Source organism: Neomonachus schauinslandi, chromosome 11 (assembly GCF_002201575.2).
Source record: "Neomonachus schauinslandi chromosome 11, ASM220157v2, whole genome shotgun sequence".
Classification (NCBI taxonomy): domain Eukaryota; kingdom Metazoa; phylum Chordata; class Mammalia; order Carnivora; family Phocidae; genus Neomonachus; species Neomonachus schauinslandi.
In genome coordinates this window covers 63,676,023-63,695,927 of record NC_058413.1, presented here as the reverse complement: position 1 = coordinate 63,695,927, position 19,905 = coordinate 63,676,023, and the positions used below count along the sequence as shown (strand labels likewise).

At 37.6% G+C, this 19,905-nt stretch overlaps 1 protein-coding gene across 10 annotated transcripts in view; it reads left to right on the top strand.

Annotated features, from left to right (window-relative positions):
• Positions 1-19,905, top strand: part of DLG2 (discs large MAGUK scaffold protein 2) — a 1,451,407-nt gene that overhangs the window by 681,067 nt on the left and 750,435 nt on the right. For 3 of the 10 annotated variants that reach the window (XM_021686450.1, XM_044919514.1, XM_044919512.1), the window contains exon 1: positions 13,354-13,458. The exons of the other annotated variants lie outside the window; for them this stretch is intronic. In XM_021686450.1, coding sequence (XP_021542125.1) covers positions 13,354-13,458 — 105 coding nt within the window. Of the gene's footprint in view, positions 1-13,353; positions 13,459-19,905 lie in introns of those variants that run through there. 10 annotated transcript variants of the gene reach the window in all.

Below are 19,905 nucleotides of genomic sequence, written 5' to 3'. Positions count from 1 at the left end.
TTCTTCTTCTTTTTTTTTTTTTTTCTTAACATATATTGCGTTATTTGTTTCAGAGGTACAGATCTGAGATTCAACAGTCTTGCAAAATTCACAGCGCTTACCAGAGCACATACCCTCCCCAGTGTCTATCACCCAGTCACCCCATCCTTCCCACCCCACCCCCCACTCCAGCAACCCTCAGTTTGTTTCCTGAGATTAAGAATTCCTCATATCAGTGAGATCATATGATACTTGTCTTTCTCTGATTGACTTATTTCACTCAACATAATACCCTCCAGTTCCATCCACGTCGTTGCAAATGGCAAGATCTCGTTCCTTTTGATGGCTGCATAATATTCCATTGTATATATATACCAGATCTTCTTTATCCATTCATCTGTTGATGGACATCTTGGCTCTTTCCACAGTTTGGCTATTGTGGACATTGCTGCTATAAACATCGGGGTGCACGTACCCCTTCGGATCCCTACTTTTGTATCTTTGGGGTAAATACCCAGTAGTGCAATTGCTGGATCATATGGTAGCTCTATTTTCAACTTTTTGAGGAACCTCCATACAGTTTTCCAGAGTGGCTGCACCAGCTTGCATTCCCACCAACAGTGTAGGAGGGTTCCCCTTTCTCCGCATCCCCGCCAACATCTGTCATTTCCTGACTTGTTAATTTTAGCCATTCTGACAGGTGTGAGGTGGTATCTCATTGAGGTTTTGATTTGGATTTCCCTGATGCCGAGCGATACTGAGCACTTTTTCATGTGTCTGTTGGCCATTTGGATGTCTTCTTTGGAAAAATGTCTTTTCATGTCTTCTGCCCATTTCTTGATTGGATTCTTTGTTCTTTGGGTGTTGAGTTTGATGAGTTCTTTATAGATTTTGGATACTAGCCCTTTATCTGATATGTCATTTGCAAATATCTTCTCCCATTCTGTTGGTTGTCTTTTGGTTTTGTTGACTGTTTCTTTTGCTGTGCAAAAGCTTTTTATCTTGATGAAGTCCCAATAGTTCATTTTTGCCCTTGCCTCCCTTGCCTTTGGCGATGTTTCTAGGAAGAAGTTGCTTCGGTTGAGGTCAAAGAGGTTGCTGCCTGTGTTCTCCTTTAGGACTTTGATGGACTCCTGTCTCACATTGAGGTCTTTCAACCATTTGGAGTCTATTTTTGTGTGTGGTGTAAGGAAATGGTCCAGTTTCATTCTTCTGCATGTGGCTATCCAATTTTCCCAACACCATTTGTTGAAGAGACTGTCTTTTTTCCATTGGACATTCTTTCCTGCTTTGTCAAAGATGAGTTGACCATAGAGTTGAGGGTCCATTTCTGGGCTCTCTATTCTGTTCCATTGATCTATGTGTCTGTTTTTGTGCCAGTACCATGCTGTCTTGATGATGACAGCTTTGTAATAGAGCTGGAAGTCCGGAATTGTGATGCCGCCGGCTTTGCTTTTCTTTTTCAACATTCCTCTGGCTATGCGGGGTCTTTTCTGGTTCCATACAAATTTTAGGATTATTTGTTCCATTTCTTTGAAAAAAGTGGATGGTATTTTGATGGGGATTGCATTGAATGTGTAGATTGCTCTAGGTAGCATTGACATCTTCACAATATTTGTTCTTCCAATCCATGAGCATGGAATGTTTTTCCATTTCTTTGTGTCTTCCTCAATTTCTTTCATGAGTATTTTATAGTTTTCTGAGTACAGATCCTTTGTCTCTTTGGTTAGATTTATTCCTAGGTATCTTATGGTTTTGGGTGCAATTGTAAATGGGATCGACTCCTTAATTTCTCTTTCTTCTGTCTTGTTGTTGGTGTATAGGAATGCCACTGACTTCTGTGCATTGATTTTATATCCTGCCACCTTACTGAAGTCCTGGATGAGTTCTAGCAGTTTTGGGGTGGAGTCTTTTGGGTTTTCCACATAAAGTATCATATCATTTGCAAAGAGTGAGAGTTTGACTTCTTCTTTGCCAATTTGGATGCCTTTGATTTTCTTTTTGTTGTCTGATTGCTGTGGCTAGGACTTCCAAAACTATGTTGAATAGCAGTGGTGATAGTGGACATCCCTGCCACGTTCCTGACCTTAGGGGGAAAGCTCTCAATTTTTCCCCATTGAGAATGATATTCGCTGTAGGTTTTTCATAGATGGCTTTTATGATATTGAGGTAGGTACCCTCTATCCCTATACTATGAAGAGTTTTGATCAAGAAAGGATGCTGTACTTTGTCAAAAGCTTTTTCTGCATCTATTGAGAGGATCATATGATTCTTGTTCTTTCTTTTGTTAATGTATTGTATCACATTGATTGATTTGCGGATGTTGAACCAACCTTGCAGCCCAGGGATAAATCCCACTTGGTCATGGTGAATAATCCTTTTAATGTACTGTTGGATCCTATTGGCTAGTATTTTGGTGAGAATTTTTGCATCCATGTTCATCAGGGATATTGGTCTGTAATTCTCCTTTTTGATGGGGTCTTTGTCTGGTTTTGGGATCAAGGTAATGCTGGCCTCATAAAATGAGTTGGGAAGTTTTCCTTCCATTTCTATTTTTTGGAACAGTTTCAGAAGAATAGGTATTAATTCTTCTTGAAATGTTTGGTAGAATTCCCCTGGGAAGCCATCTGGCCCTGGGCTTTTGTTTTTTGGGAGATTTTTGATGACTGCTTCAATTTCCTTAGTGGTTATAGGTCTGTTCAGGTTTTCTATTTCATCCTGGTTCAGTTTTGGTAGTTGGTACATCTCTAGAAATGCATCCATTTCTTCCAGGTTATTTAATTTGCTGGCATAGAGTTGCTCATAATATGTTCTTATAATTGTTTGTATTTCTTTGGTGTTGGTTGTGATCTCTCCTCTTTCATTCATGATTTTGTTGATGTGGGTCATTTCTCTTCTCTTTTTGATAAGTCTGGCCAGGGGTTTATCAATCTTGTTAATTCTTTCAAAGAACCAGCTCCTAGTTTCATTGATCTGTTCTACTGTTCTTTTAGTTTCTATTTCATTGATTTCTGCTCTGATCTTGATTATTTCTCTTCTCCTGCTGGGTTTAGGCTTTATTTGCTGTTCTTTCTCCAGCTCCTTTAGGTGTAGGGTTAGGTTGTGTACTTGAGACCTTTCTTGCTTCTTGAGAAAGGCTTGTATTGCTATATACTTTCCTCTTAGGACTGCCTTTGCTGCATCCCAAAGATTTTGAATAGTTGTGTTTTCATTTTCATTGGTTTCCATGTATTTTTTTAATTCTTCTTTAATTTCCTGGTTGACCCATTCGTTCTTTAGTAGGATGCTCTTTAGCCTCCATGTATTTGAGTTCTTTCTGACTTTTGTCTTGTGATTGAGCTCTAGTTTCAAAGCATTGTGGTCTGAAAATAGGCAGGGAATGATTCCAATCTTTTGGTACCGGTTGAGACCTGATTTATGACCTAGGATGTGATCTATTCTGGAGAATGTTCCATGGGCACTAGAGAAGAATGTGTATTCCGTTGCTTTGGGGTGGAATGTTCTGAATATGTCTGTAAAGTCCATTTGGTCCAGTGTGTCATTTAAAGTCTTTATTTCCTTGTTGATCTTTTGCTTAGATGATCTGTCCATTTCAGTGAGGGGGGTGTTAAAGTCCCCCACTATTATTGTATTGTTGTCGATGTGTTTCTTTGCTTTTGTTATTAATTGGCTTATATAATTGGCTGCTCCCATGTTAGGGGCATAGATATTTACAATTGTTAGATCTTCTTGTTGGATAGATCCTTTAAGTATGATATAGTGTCCTTTCTCATCTCTTATTACAGTCTTTGGTTTAAAATCTAATTTGTCTGATATAAGGATTGCCACCCCAGCTTTCTTTTGGTGTCCATTAGCATGGTAAATGGTTTTCCACCCCCTCACTTTCAATCTGGGGCTGTCTTTGGGTCGAAAATGAGTCTCTTGCAGACAGCATATCGATGGGTCTTGTTTTTTAATCCAGTCTGATAGCCTGTGTCTTTTGATTGGGGCATTGAGCCCATTTACATTCAGGGTAACTATTGAAAGATAGGAATTTAGTGCCATTGTATTGCCTGTAAGGTGACTGTTACCGTATATTGTCTGTGTTCCTTTCTGGTCTATGTTGCTTTTGGGGTCTCTCTTTGCTTAGAGGACTCCTTTCAAGATTTCCTGTAGGGCTGGTTTTGTGTTTGCAAATTCCTTTAGTTTTTGTTTGTCCTGGAAGCTTTTTATCTCTCCTTCAATTTTCAATGACAGCCTAGCTGGATATAGTATTCTTGGCTGCATATTTTTCTCGTTTAGTGCTCTGAATATATCCTGCCAGTCCTTTCTGGCCTGCCAGGTCTCTGTGGATAGGTCTGTTGCCAATCTAATGTTTCTCCCCTTGTAGGTTACATATCTCTTCTCCCGAGCTGCTTTCAGGATTTTCTCTTTGTCTATGAGACTCGTAAGTTTTACTATTAGATGTCGGGGTGTTGACCTATTTTTATTGATTTTGAGAGGGGTTCTCTGTGCTTCCTGGATTTTCATGCCTGTTTCCTTCCCCAAATTAGGGAAGTTCTCTGCTATAATTTGCTCCATTATACCTTCTGCCCCTCTCTCTCTTTCTTCTTCTTCTGGGATCCCAATTATTCTAATGTTGTTTCGTCTTATGGTATCGCTTATCTCTCGAATTCTGCCCTCATCATCCAGTAGTTGCTTATCTCGCTTTTTCTCAGCTTCTTTATTTTCCATCTTTCATCTTCTATATTACTAATTCTCTCTTCTGCCTCATTTATTCTAGCAGTTAGTGCCCCCATTTTTTATTGCACCTCATTAATAGCCTTTTTGATTTCAACTTGGTTGGATTTTAGTTCTTTTACTTCTCCAGAAAGGGTTTCTCTAATAACTTCCATATTTTTTTCAAGCCCAGCTAGTATCTTTAAAGTGATGATTCTGAACTCTAGATCTGACATTGTACTAATGTCCGTATTGAGTAGGTCCCTGGCAGTCGGTACTACCTCTTGTTCTTTTTGTTGAGGTGATTTTTTCCGTCTTGTCATTTTGTGCAGAGGAGAATAGATTAATGAGAGAACAAAATGCTAGCAGAGTAACAACGTCCCCAGAAAATATACTCTAAACAAATCAGAAAAAACCTGAAGCAGTGGGAAAAGAAAGGGAAAGAGAGAAAAAAGAAAAAGAAAAAAAAGAAAAAGATAAAGATAAAAACAGAAACAAACAAAACAAAACAGCAACAAAAAAACCAGAATGTGATCAAATATGATCAGTGCCACACACTAGATTTGGGGTGTATTTTGGTCTTTTAGAAGAAAGTCCCTACCAAAATTTTAAAGAAAGAAAAACTTCTATATGTACAAAAATAAGGGTTGATATGATGAAGGGATGGAATATGACTGTAAAGATGGAAATTATAAAAAATTTTATAAAAGGAATTGATAAGAAGTTGTTTGAAAAAAAGAAAGAAGAGGATTTAAAAAAAGAAAAAAAAAAGGGAGAGGATGTGATCAGGCAGGGGAACAGAAAACACCATATACTAGAGATTTAGGGTATATTTTGATCTGTTAGAAGAAACTATCTCAAAATTTTAAAGAGAGAACAACTTATATATATAAGCCAAAAATATGGGTAACTACTATGAAGGGATAGAATATGACTCTAAAAATGAAAAATAAAAATGTTTTTTTTTTTTTTTAAAAAAAAAAAGGGATTGATGAGATGTTGGTTGAAAAAGGGAAAAAGAAAAATTCAAAAAGAATAAAAAAAGAAAAAAAGACAGTTAAAAAAAAATTAACTTTGAAAGACTACAGAATCATGGTAAAAAAGCCATGAATTCTATGTGCAGTAGTCCCCTAGAGCTGGAGTTCTGCCGTTCTCATTGATGGGTAAACGTGGTCTTGGCTGGCTGTTCTCGCTGATCTTCTGGGGAGGGGCCTGTTGCCGTGGTTTCCAAATGTCTTTGCCGGAGGCAGAATTGCCCCGCCCTTGCCCCCTCCCAGCTAAGTAATCTGCTGGGGTTTGCTCTCCGGGGCTTTTGTTCCCTGCGAGCTTTCCGTACAGCTTTGGAGGCGGAGAGTGAAAATGGCGGCCTCCCAATCTCCGCCCCGGAGGAGCCGAGAACTCGGGGCCCCGCTTCTCAGTGAGCCCCCAGAGAAAAGCCGTCAGTCACTCCCGTCTCCCCGGTCTCCAGCCGCACTCCGTGCTCACCCGGCCTGTGACCGCGCGTTTCTATCTCTGGCACCCGAGCCCGGGTGGCGTCTCCAAACCCAGCAGATCCCTGCGGCACACTCCTGCACGGCTCCTCCCAGGGGAGGAAGGTGAGTCTCCCCGGATCTGCCGCTTGTTGGGTCCCTGCTGGAGGAGCAGGGGCCCGACTGTGCTGCGGATCACGGTTTATGGCCACCCCGAGCTGAGAGCCCGCGCCTGGGCTCCGCCTCTGCAGCCGGCTTCCCTGCTCGGATACCTGGGAGCTCTGCCGCACTCAGGCACCCCCAGTCTTTCTGTGACCCGTGGGTCCTGAGACCACACTGTCCTGGAGGATTCCACCCCCCCCGCTTAGCCACCAGAGTGACGTCCCTCAGTGGAGCAGACTTTTAAAAGTTCCGATTTTGTGCTCCGCTGCTCTATCACTTGCCAGAAGCGGCCGCCGGAGGCCCCTCCCCCGCCGTCTATCCTCCCGAATATCGCCTCGGATTCACTTCTCCGCACGTCCTACCTTCCAGAAAGTGGTCGCTTTTCTGTTGAGAGAGTTGTTGCTATTCTTTTCTTCGATCTCCTGTTGAGTTTGTAGGTGTTCAGAATGGTTTGATCCCTATCCAGCTGAATTCCTGAGAGGAGACGAAATCCAGGTCTCCTACTCCTCCGCCATCTTGCTCCGCCCCCTGTTTTGCTTATTTTTAATTGGATTGTTTCTTTCCTTATTATTGAGTTTTGAGAGTTCTATATATATTTTAGGAAAAAACTCCTTTATTAGATATATAGTCTGTAAGTTTTGCCTCCATTCTGTGGCTTGTCTTTTCCTTGTTTTATTAGTATTTTTCAAAGGATGGAAATTTTTAAATTTGATGACGTCCAGTTTATCAGTTTGTTCTTTTATGGTTGTGCTTTTGTTACTGCATCTAACCTAAAGCCACAAAGATTTTCTTCTACTTTTTTCTTAGTTTAATGTAGGTTTTACATGTAGGTCTATAATCTGAGTTAATTTTTAAAGATAGGAATACATCAAAGTTTGCTATTTTGCATATAGATATACAGTTCTTCAACATCATTTGTTGAAAAGATGACCTTTTCCCCATTGAATCCTCTTTGCACTTCTATTGAAAATCAGTTGTCTATAGATGTGTAGTTCAGTTCCTGGAGTCTCTATTCTGTTTGTTGGTATATTTATTTATCTTTTTTCCAATGCCACATTGCTTTGATTACCTTAACTTTATAGTAAGACTAGAAAACAGGTAGTACTTTTTCTGAAATTTTATTTTTCCTTCTCAAAGTTGTTATTGGCTATTTCTATATTCTTTGAATTTCTATATAATTTTTGGATCAGCTTGGCAGTTTCTCCAGGACAAACAAATAAGCAAACATACAAATAACATTACTGAGGTTTTTACTGGGATTGCATTGCATTGAATCTGTAAATCAATTTTCAGAATATGATATCTTAACAATATTGAGTAGTCTTACCCAGAAACATGGTACATCTCTCCATTTTTATGTCCTTAATTTCTCTCAGGAAAGGTTTGTGTTGTTCACTGTACATGGTTTGCACATGTTACATACAGTTTATCCCTAAGTATTTTATATTTTTATCTTATAAATGGTATTGTTTTTATTTCAATTTGCATTTGCTTATTGCTAATATAGAGAAATACAATTGATCTTTATATATTTATCTTGTATTCTGAAATCTTGCTGAAGTCATTTATAAATGCTAAAGTTTGTTTTAGATTCCACGAGATTTTCTACATAGACAATTATGCCATATGGAAAGAAAGACACTTTTATTACTCCGTTTCCAATGTTTATTTCTTGACCTGTGCACTGTCTAGAACCTTGCAGATAATGCTGAATAGAAGTGGTAGGAAAAGACATCCCTATCTTGTCCTGAGAGTTTTTTTTTTTTTTTAAGCCAGGAATGGATATTGAATTCTGTGTAATGTTCTTTCTTGCCCCTACTGAGATGATCATATGGTTGTTTGCTTGTTTGTGTCAAAAAAAATAATATCATGGATTGTATTGGGTTGTTTTCAAGGTTAAACCTACTTGGTTATGATGCATGCCTTTTTATATGTTGCCGGATTCAATTTACTAAAATTTTGTTTAGAATTTTTGCATATATATTATATATATGCAAAATTTATATATAAATATGTGTATATATATATATATTCATGAGGGCACATGGGTATTTGCTTTGTTGGTAATATCTTCATCTGGTTTGGAACCAGGGTAATCTGGCCCCCCAAAAACAAGTTGGAATGTATTCTTTCCTCTTCAGTTCTCTGAAAGAGTTTGTATAACATTATTATTTCTTCCTTAAATGCTTGGTAGAATTCATCAGGGAAGGCATCTGGGCCTGGAGTTTCTTGGTGATAGGTTTTTAATTATAAATTCAATATCTTTAATAGATTTATGGAATGACTATTATGTTACTTATGTTTCTTTTTTTTTTTTTCATGAAAAAGTGCTCAATATCGCTCGGCATCAGGGAAATCCAAATCAAAACCTCAATGAGATACCACCTCACACCAGTCAGAATGGCTACAGTTACTTATGTTTCTTGAGTGAGTGTTGGTAATTTATATTTCTCAAGGAATTCATCCATTTCATCTAAGGTGTCAAATTTGTTGGCATAAAGTTGTTTATGATATTTTCTTATTGACTCTTTCATAGCTATAAGACCTGTAGTGATGCTACTACCTCTCTCATTCATGATTTTGATAATATATTTCTTCTCTCTTTCATCCCTCATTAGTCTTGCGAGAACATTATCAATTTTATTGATATTATCAAAGAACCAGCTGTTAGTCTTATTGATTTTCTTTACTTTCTCTTGTGATCCTTTTTATTTCCTTTCTTTTAATTTTGTGTTTTTTTGTTTGCTATTTTTTTTCTAGTTGTAAAAAGTCCAAGCTAAGATCATTAATTTGAGATCTTTTTCCTTTTAAAATTTTTTTTAAATTTTTTATTTATTTTTGAGAGAGAGAGAATGACAGAGAGAGAATGAGAAGGGTGAGGGTCAGAGGGAGAAGCAGATTCCCTGCTGAGCAGGGAGTCTGATGTGGGACTTGATCCCGGGACTCCAGGATCATGACCTGAGCCGAAGGCAGTCGCTTAACCAACTGAGCCACCCAGGCACCCCAAGATCTTTTTCCTTTTAAATGTAGATGTTTAGTGCTCTTTATGTTCCTTTAATTCAGTCTTTAAGGGTATCCAACAAATTTTGGTATGTTGTGGTTTTATTTTAATTCAGTTCAAATACATACTAATTTCTTTTTTTTTAAATTTTTTTCTTTAGCCAGTGAGTTAGTTATGTGTTTTATTTAGTTTCCAAATATTTTAGGACTTTCCTGAGATTGTTTTACTTTGATTTCTTACATAATTTCACTGTGGTCAGAGAATATACTTACTTTGACCTGACTCCCTTTAAATTTATCAAAATTTGACTATGGTCCAGAATATGGCCTATCTTGGTGAATATTCGGTGAGTATTGTGAGTGGGTGAGTGTTGTGGGGTGGAGTGTTGTCTAAAGGTACATTAGCTCGAATTGATGGATGGTTTTGTAAAGGGCTTCTGTATCCTTATTGATTTCTGTCTTTTTAATCTATTAATTATTTAGGGTTTTTAAAGCTCCAACTATAATTATAGATGTGTCTGTTTCTCCTCGTCACTTTGGTCTCTCCAGAAAACCAACTCTAGCTCCTCAACTCAGCAAGTTCATTGGGTTTCAGCTGGGTCCCCTGCAGTGTGGCTGGCTATTCAAGGTTGTAAATGGGGAAGTCACAGGAGTTACTTTGTTTTTTATCTATCCCTCAGAGTTTACTGTTCTTTGTTGGCTCGTATCCCTATTTGAAATTCATTGTTTCATATATTTTGTTCCGTTTTTTGGTTGTTTCAGACCAGAGTGTAAATCCAAGCCCTGTTACTCCATTTTTACTGGAAGTAGAATTGTCAAGAAGTTATATTTTAACCAACCACCAACAGAAAGCATTCAAATGCAGACTTGTCTGGGCATGGTAATTCCACCATACAAAAAGTATTTTTAGACATTCTAAGGCCTGTAATCTAATTTAGAGTATGGTAATATATTTAGATATGATGGACATATGGCTTAGTGACTGTGTTTAACAGAAAAATGGTAGCCATTACCATTTTATCAGGCATTGTGCTAACAGGATGAAAATATGTATACTCTACTTTGTGGGCAGGGGCAAATGCACATTGAAAAGTTGTTGAAAAGAAACAGAGGCTTGAAATACATTTATCTTTGCATTCTTTGTTTCCAGCACAGTGCTGAGCATATAGTAGAGCTCAATAAATGTTTGTTAATCTGAGCCAAGTTGTTGAGCTAAGTCAAATATTTGATGAGGTAAGATTCCTGGTGTACTCCACTTGAACGTTGAAAGTAACAGATCACAGAACTTACAACAGTGATTGGGCATGAGTATAAAATATGTTATAGGTCCTTAATAAAAGCTAACTCATTAAATAAGTAATATGACCTAAATAATCAAGCCACCTAAAGCCTCCAAAAGTATGCCTATGCACCTACTTAAAAATTGGGGAATAAATATATGGAATTTACCTCCTCATGGTTTAAAAAGAGTTTCACTGAATTTATGCACATTGATGCTCTAAAAATTGGTTAGAGCTAAGATTGGTTAGCATTATGAATAGGAAGCTACTGAGTTTGCATTTAAGAGTAGCTTTGGTTCCTGTATAAATCTTACTATTAAGCTCTCTTAGTGTCATGGTCCTTCCAAACCAACCAGTAATGAACTCTAATTTCCCACTCTGCTTTTGTTCTACTTTTCCTTCCTCAGGAATGTCCCTTATCTATCTCTGCATGTCCAAATTTTACCCTAACTTCAGGCTTTAGCAAAGTGTTAAATCTTCCATGAGGCTGCCCTAATTTCCCCAATGGATGTATTCTTTTTTTCTTTTTCATTGTTTTGTAAATAGTTTGTGCTGCCTCTTTTATGGCACTAACTCCTGGCTTTTTGGTATTCACTCCATGTATCATCCCTTCAATTAGACTTTAAGCTCCTTAAAGACAGATTCAACATCTGATATATTCATTTGTCCATAGTAAAATCAAAAAGTATAGCACACAAGAGGTGCTTAATATGTTTATTGGATCAATGAATGAATGAATGATTTTATGTAGAGTTCCTATATGTAGACTGCAGATTATCTATGCTTTTTCTAAAGAGTAAGGAAAGGAGGATCTTTTAGGACATGCTGCTTAAATGAAAGAATGAAGGGACCCGATGAATAAGAGGTAGAGGAAATACAAGGTAGGATAGAAGATCCAGCTGGGGACTGAAATAATGGTAAATATTGGCTCAAAGAATTCAGAAAGGATTGGCTGGAATTTTGGAGGATAACTTACAAAGCAACTTTTTAAAATTTTCCTGTTGTTTGCTAAGAAATACAGAGCATTTACTAGTGAAGGAATATTTTCTGGAAGTTGTGGGCTGGCTGGTCGACAGTGCATGAGAAAGAAGCATGTGGCTGGGGCAGATGGGAGAGTCTAAGGGCAAGAATGAAGGCAGAGGAGGGACTGTGGGTGTGAACTGAACAGAAGAACACCATGAATGAGCAAAAGAGAAGGTTGGTTGAATTGATACTGAAAAATAAACTAATGGCAATAGCCTTATGGTGTATATTCCTGAGATATTAAGGAAAAATAATCTTCCTACAAATTAACCCAGGTAGAAATTTTGGAAGATCACTTCTACTTCCAATTCCTTCAATGAAAATTGGAAAATAATTGAGATAAAAGGCCTTCAGCCTTTGAAATTTTGCACACCACAAGGTCATTATCATGAATTAATCTGCCATCACCAAGACGTAAATGCAGAAAAACTAGGTAACCCAAATCATGCAGCTCTTCTAAAAATAACACAGCAAAAATCCTTCATTTATGTCATCAAACTGTTTCCTATAACTTGTACCTTGTTTTGTACTCCTTAGATTTTCTAGGTCAATTAAAAGCACAACTTCATTTTTTATATTATGTATTACCCTCAGTTTACCCCTTACCTCTAGAAATGCTTGAATACATGTTCTCCCTGTTGGCTTTATAACTAGCTCTGAGTATAGATTCCTTTGGAACTTCTGAGTGCTCAGCACCTTCTTTCAAGATGCATTACCCCCAACTCAACAATCCCACAGAGACTATAGGGGGCTAGTAGATCCTCAATTTACTTTGTGGGCTCCTGTCTTAGGTGAATAAACATTCAGAATATGTCACTGTATTCTGCTATCCAGATTTTATTTAGTGCTTTATACTGGCCTTTTTGTTGTTAAAGTGTGTAACCAATTTCTCTGGAATTAACATGTTCTGATTCTGTGCAGACCACTCTGTGGTCCCAAAACTATTTAAAGGCTCAATTCTCCTGACATTAATTATGAGAATTCTACTTAGAATGACAAATAAATGTGATTTTTCTCTAATACATAAAGCAACAGAAAGGTCTTCTAATGGCTTTTAAATTTTAAGATAAATAATTGACTGCATCTTATACGTAGGAACCTTGTGACTAGTCTTTAGGGATACTTCCAGATACACAACTCTGTAGTTAACAAAGCAGTAATATTCCATAGATGAAAACATCATGTCTAGATCTTAACTAAAGTGAGAAAAGAGTTTGGACATATTAAATAACACTGTGAGAATGAATGTATATAATTGGATTTTTCACATAGCCCAGACAAGTGTAGACACCTGCATATGAACATATATGTGTGTATGTAACCCACTCCCATCAATTTTAATACTTTTCACAAGCTACTCAAATTCTACCTTCATGGCCTGCCACCCAAATCTTCTGGTAGAAATATTTTTTCACATCTCTTTCCCTCCTACTTCTTTCCCCCCACACACTTATGGTATGTGCAGTTTCGCCAGACCCGTGTGAAGACAGGGGAACATTGATGGGATTGCTTTTCACAAGTGTGGGAACGAAAATCCTTCCCAATGAAAACATCTGTCTCTGTTCAAGTCATGCCCAGTTATCCCCCAAAAGAAATGTTCTGATTAACTTTTTTTTTTTAAGTCTTAAGATAGCAGTTTGTGTAGCAGATCTAATTAAGAAGTTTATGTAACAGATCTGCAGGGTTTTTTCCTTCTTCAACTGGGTTCTTTGAGCTCAGTTTGAGTGTTACTAGCTTTCGCTATGCAACGGCCAAGTGCTTCCCGGGCTGAAAATTACCAGCTTTTGTGGGATACTATTGCTTCCTTAAAACAATGTGAACAAGCTATGCAACATGCATTCATTCCGGTAAGGAAAATTTCCTTTTATTCTCCTAAAGATTTTTTTTTCTTTTTCTTTTTCCTTTTATAGCTGTGGTTAAATGGCACATATTATATGCGTTTAAAGATGTGGTATCTTCTCTGTAGCTCTTGTTTGGGATAAATACATCTCTGTCTTTCTCGGTATGAAGTCTGAATTCTTAATATGGCCAGACGTTGATCAATGAGAAAGAGTAAACAGTGGTGCAAGCAAACCCATCCCCCTAAAGAAAGTAGTTTCTAAAAGTAACATGTACTAAAGAAAGGGAACAGGATTATATTTCTCGTATTAAAATTTGATATAACTTACAGTACATATTTCTTGGTTAATTCCGCTAGAACTCCTTAGAATGGCTTGAATATCTTTTTCAGTAGGTTTGATACATAGATCAAGAATCCAAAAGTTAGTTCTTACACTTTGGTTGCTTATCCAAGTAAAATCCACCCTAAAATCTCTCCTGAAAAGCGTGACTATTCCCTTAGCAAAGCAGTGATGCACTATTTAGAAATTTGTAAGTATAGTTGATAAAATATATAGATTTATAAAATGAATTAAAAGTCAGTATCATTGTGTTATATATTGCAGAAATAATGTTTGTTCTTATAATTATTTAACCAGAGGAACCAGGCTAGCTACATCAGATGGGCGGAGATGAGGTAAATGGGACTTGGAAGAAGAGTTTTAAAATATTTGATTCTTTAATTAGATCTGTTTTGAGGGATTAAGAATAAAGGAATTAAGAAATAATGAGCACTCTCAACAATTAGTCTCTGCTAAAATGTATTTGGAATCTCTCAAGAAAAACAGTATTTCTGACATAGAACCTCAAGATATATCTCTATCCATAGTGGGAATAAATCTTCTTTGAAGTTCAAGTTATTTTCAACTGACTGAAGTTAGGTGCCATTATATTTTTCTCTGTAACTTGGGAATCACCGAAGTGTCTCAAAGACTACTACATTTAAAGTTCTTCTCATGAAGTACTATTTTCTAGTTGGATCTCTGTAAATTGATCTTGATTGTTAAACACATAAAGCATAATTTTTGCAAGGAATTTAAATACTAATGGTGAAAAGCTCTCTAAATCAGATTAAGTTATAATGATTCTACATTGAACTGAAATCTGATGTGTATAGTTTGCTTCTCCTGTCTTTATTAAACTGTTATTCCTTGGCTTCATCAAGGAGAGTATGATACTCTTTGTGAAGCTAGTATCACCTAATTTTGGAGCTTTCTCTATCCAGGCAATTATTTTCTCCCTTCTAGGTTCCTTACATGCACCTCCACTTTATCACCTAACATATTTTATTACAAGTGTTTTCTTCTCTCTTATATTGTAACTTCTTGGAGTCAAAGAGAAAAGGAAAGTAAGTTGAAGGAAGAAACTAACACTTACATGTTTGTTTTCTTATTTTCCTGTCTTGAGCTCCCTAAATAGAGGATGCATATATCCTCGGGGTCTAGCACAGTGCCTAACACAACAAGGGTGCTTGGTGAGCACTTGAGAAATGAAATCAAATAACAAATCTCCAATTCTAACATTTCCAGTTAATACACGGCAGTTTTCGTCAACAGCTTTGTCTATACTGACCTCATAAAATTATTTCTATTTAAATCCATCTGGAGAAAACACTAAAACTTGACTAAAGCATTGCAATGGAGTGATGGTGGGAACAGAAATGTGTTAATGCAGGGCATAGAGCCTTGTGGGAAAAAATAGCCTTCGATTCAATTCCCATAGTCCATGGGCCACTCTTGCTTCCATTCTTGTGTCTGTTCCTAATCCTCTCTACTGCACACACGCACAGATATTTCCAAGTTTTAGTCAGGTTTGCTTCATTTGACTCCTCCAAACCTTTTTTGAAGATATTAGGAATTTGTCAATCTGTCAAATCTTCTCAATGTTTTTTCTAAGTCTTGCATTAAATATATCATTATATCATCACAATTTTATGAGGACTGCTTTTAGAAAACATAGCTACTATTAAAATATTACTATCAGTTGGAGATAAATCTGTTTAAATTGAACCTCAGTTTACTTTTTGTCAGAAGATGAAATTTAGATCTCAGAAGAAAAACTATATTTCATACTTTATGCACTTTTTAAACCCAGTGATAACGTATTTCATACACTCACAGACACACATATACGCACACACATACATGCATGGATGCATGATATTCTTGCCTAATTATACCCTTCATTATTTGGGATATACAAATAAATTCCAAAAATACATATATTTGCCATTATGTATTAAGCATATTGAGGAAATGACAGAGTATGTTGATTTAATCAGTTACCTCCTTTGAAATAAAACTGGTTCTCTTTTAAAATAAAATATTGGAAATGAATAATATCTAGGAAATGTAGACACATTTTATGTAGCTATCTTAGGACACCTGACCTGAAAACTTCACAAACATGTAAATGTTGTTTGTACATCTCCTGTAAGTGTGTATTTCTAACACATCATTAGAATTAAACATGGTCTGGACCATGTCTCGCACACACAATAAGCTATAGAATACAAAGAGTTTTTCAGTCAGTGCACTTCAGTGAACTAATAATAAACCTGACATAAAATCTCAAGTCATAATACAATCAACCCCAGAGAATCTGCCCATACAGCCTAAAGTTTATCTTGGTGAAAGGAAACTTAAAGCAGCTGATACCTGGAGAATGTAATTGTCCCAAACAGTCTACACAAACAGGGAAGCCACTAGTCCATGAAGTCTTTCAATGCTTCAGTATTTGATTTCATATAATAGATCATGCCTTGTGATGATGAGGTGGACAGCAAATCTGGACTATCAAGCAGATTCATCTACTTTACCCAAGAGCACTGCATGTAGAACAGCAACTTGGAATTTCCCATATCTTTAGCATAAGTGCCAGCCAATGTAAGTTGTAAATATTTATTAGATGGATGAAGGATAAAAAGCTCTCTCTTGAGTCCTATAAATTGGTTCCATCATTGGAGCTGTAAGCACATCCTTCTAGACATTCAGTATCTTTGGGGTCCAGGTAAATCAAAGGTTTTATTGTTTTATTATTCAAGTGAATGGATATGCTTATAAAAACAGTCCCATAATTAGTAGTTCTTTTCATAGAAACTGACATATGTTTCTATTCACTGTTAGTTCATTCACTTCACTCATCTTTTATTGAGCTCCTGCTATGTCCCAGGCATAGTCCAAACACAGGATAAGGACCTGAAGGTACACTTTAACTTTTATGACACCATCACTTTGGAAGAGACCTTCATTACCCCTTGCCCAAGTGGCACTCCACTGTTTCTTGCTGCAATGAACAAAGCTGATTTTCCTTATGCTGCTAGTCACTGTGTTTTAATTTTGTCTAATGTGGATGTCATACAGCTTGCTGAGCATTGGGAGAGATACTAAGATGAATCAGTTAGGAGAACCCTGATGAAACCTACGCAGAGTTCTGCTCATGAGAAATTTTTTCAAACAGATACACAGATGACTTTAACACCAGATACTAAGTGTTGAGTGCCCTAAGTATCCATGAATTACCATAAGAATTAAGGAAAGGGGTGAGTTTCACAGAAGAGTATCAGCTAGATTTTAAAGGTTAAATAGAATATTGGCATGCAGTGATGATGGAGGAAGAGGACCTTCAAGTGGAGGGAACAGCAAAGGCACTTCCTAAATGCGTAAATGTGGTCCATTTTTCCATCTGCTCATTCATTCAACCAATATTTATTAACTTTTTATGTATCTGAAAACTGTATAATATGACTGAGCTTGTAGCAATAAATAGGACAAGCTTAAACCTGCCCCAAGGGCATTTACATTTTAGGGGTAGAGACAAACATTAAATAAACAATTACATATATATCTGTATTGCACACTTTGATACTATCCTATGAGTGCTGTTCATAGCATTTCTCAGAGTTGCAATTCAGTATTGTACATACGCATACCCAGATACACATCTATTATAATAGTATAGCAACTGTAGATATTTTGCAAAACCTCTGCAAACAAGACAAATGGAATAAAATATTTTTTAGAAAACATTTTGTAGTCCTAAACTACATGTTCATTTCCCTAGCAAACAATTAGTACATCCTGTCTGACACATCCTGGGCTTGGTACTTGTAGTATAAAAGTGAGAGTATTTATTGAGCACCTCTTTTATGTTGTGTACTGTTCTAAGCACTTCACACATTAGTTTATCCAATTCCATCAATAATTCTCTGATGTGGGCACTATCCTCTCCATTTTACAAAGCTTACAGAGGTTAAGTGACTTTCCCATGATCACATAGCTAGTAAATGGAAAGACTGGACCTTTGAAACTAGTTATGTGACTCCAGAACTCATTTCTTTTTATTTTATTATGTTATGTTAATCACCATACATTACATCATTAGTTTTTGATGTAGTGTTCCATGATTCATTGTTTGTGTATAACACCCAGTGCTCCATGCAGAACGTGCCTTCTTTAATACCCATCACCAGGCTAACCCATCCCCCACCCCCTCCCCTCTAGAACCCTCAGTTTGTTTCTCAGAACTCATTTCTTAATGGGTTCACTAGAAGAAGGAGAAAACCACTAAGACTAAACCGGTTGCAACCCAGTGTGGTAGGAGCAGCAGTCTCAAGGAATGCACAAGCCACAGTAGATGCAGGAAGGTGGGAGTGATCAATCTGCCTAGATTGGAGGTGAAATATGATGAAGGAAGATTGAAAAGAGAAGTCTTGAGATGGTTTTAAAGCAAGTGAAGGAGATAAGAAAGGATGGAAGAGTAGGTACAAAGGCCCTGAGGCATAGAAAAGCAGTGTGGAATGAGGGCTAGTTACCAACTTTCCCCGAGTCCTGATCTTCCTCTTTGAGCACCAGGCAAGCAGGTCAGGGACAACAAGAAGTCATTGAATAATTCGGGTTCAGATGTAGGCACTGGAGCCTTTGAAGAGAATCTCCAGTGGAAAAAAGAGATGACTTGCAGACACCCGGCTTCATTACCCTTACTACATACATCCTGGCCTGCAGGTTAACTGTGGCTGCAGGTGAGGGCATAGGCCTAGAGACACAGAGATAGCTTATGTACAGATATGAAAGAAACGTAGAAAGAGAAGAGGAGATGAGAAACCACATCGTCCCTAAGAAAGATACTGAAAGAAATGAGCCTGATAGGAACAGTGAGAGACTGGCAGAGGGGACTGTGGTCTCCTGGGTCTCTCGGAATCACCAGTCCTTAATTCCTGTTCATCAGATGGTTAACCTGCCATGCTTCCTGTCCTTTCAACTTGATAGTTCAGATTTTGCCTAAGCTACTGTAAGTGGCTTTCTATTCTCTACAACCAGAGAACCTTCACGAAGACAAGGGCTAGTTAGTGGTCCAGGGACAGGAACTAGCCCTACAAGAAAGAGCAGAACAAAAGCCGGAGAGAAGGCAAGCAGATCAGCTGAGTACACTGGGCTTGAAAGGTGAGGTTCCATCATTTAAAACTTAACTCACGTCACCTTCCCCAAGACTTCTGTGCCTTCTCCCTCATTATTTCAACCCTGACTGACATTCCCTGAAGAAAAATAAGAGTAGAGAATGTGCTCACACACTGCTTTAATCTATTCTTTCTTATTAATCATCACAATACCAACAGGAAATGGCCCCAATATTATCATCTCTGTTTTAGATCAGGGGGGTCAGGTACCTTGTTTTTTATCATACAGGTGGTAAGACCAGGAGAGAACCCAGGCCTTCTCACCCTAATCCCACCTGCCTTTCTCTTTCACACCCACCATGGGACTTTGCCTCTATTTCTCTTGTGATATTGCTTGGCTTTGTATTACAAAAATTTGAGGGATTTCTCTTATTTTTACATGACACTGTAAACTCCTTACAGGGCAAAACCTTGTGCTTCTCCTACCTACTTTCGGCAGTTCCAACTATAGTGCCTTAAATATGATGTTTGCTAAATAAACCTACATGGGCCGATTAATACTTAAAATGTGAGAACTTAGGCAGCAATGGGATGATAATGAGGAATAATGCTTCTTGTCTGGAATACTTCCTTAAAGCCTGTCTCCTTGGCCCCACTATCACTTCCACAGACCCTGCCTCTGGTCCTTGGATGTTGACTTTGAGACATTGTAAGCTTAGGTCAGCTCTAAATAGGATTTGCTCAATGATGAGTTTCAGTCCTAGTTCATGGTGTTCCAAGTGTGTTTTGTCCTTTCTGGATTCTAAATATTGCTTGACTCATCATCCTCAATCATGTCGGATTCATTTCTCTGTTTCATTTCTCTTAGCCTCACTTCACACTTCTGTCTAGTAATACCCCAGTTTTTAGTCTATTTCCTCCTGAAGAATATGAACAAGGCTATTAATGGAATTCCTATTAGTAAAGGAACAAAGATGACACTTAATCTATAGAGATATTCAACCAAAGGGGGGGGGGAGAT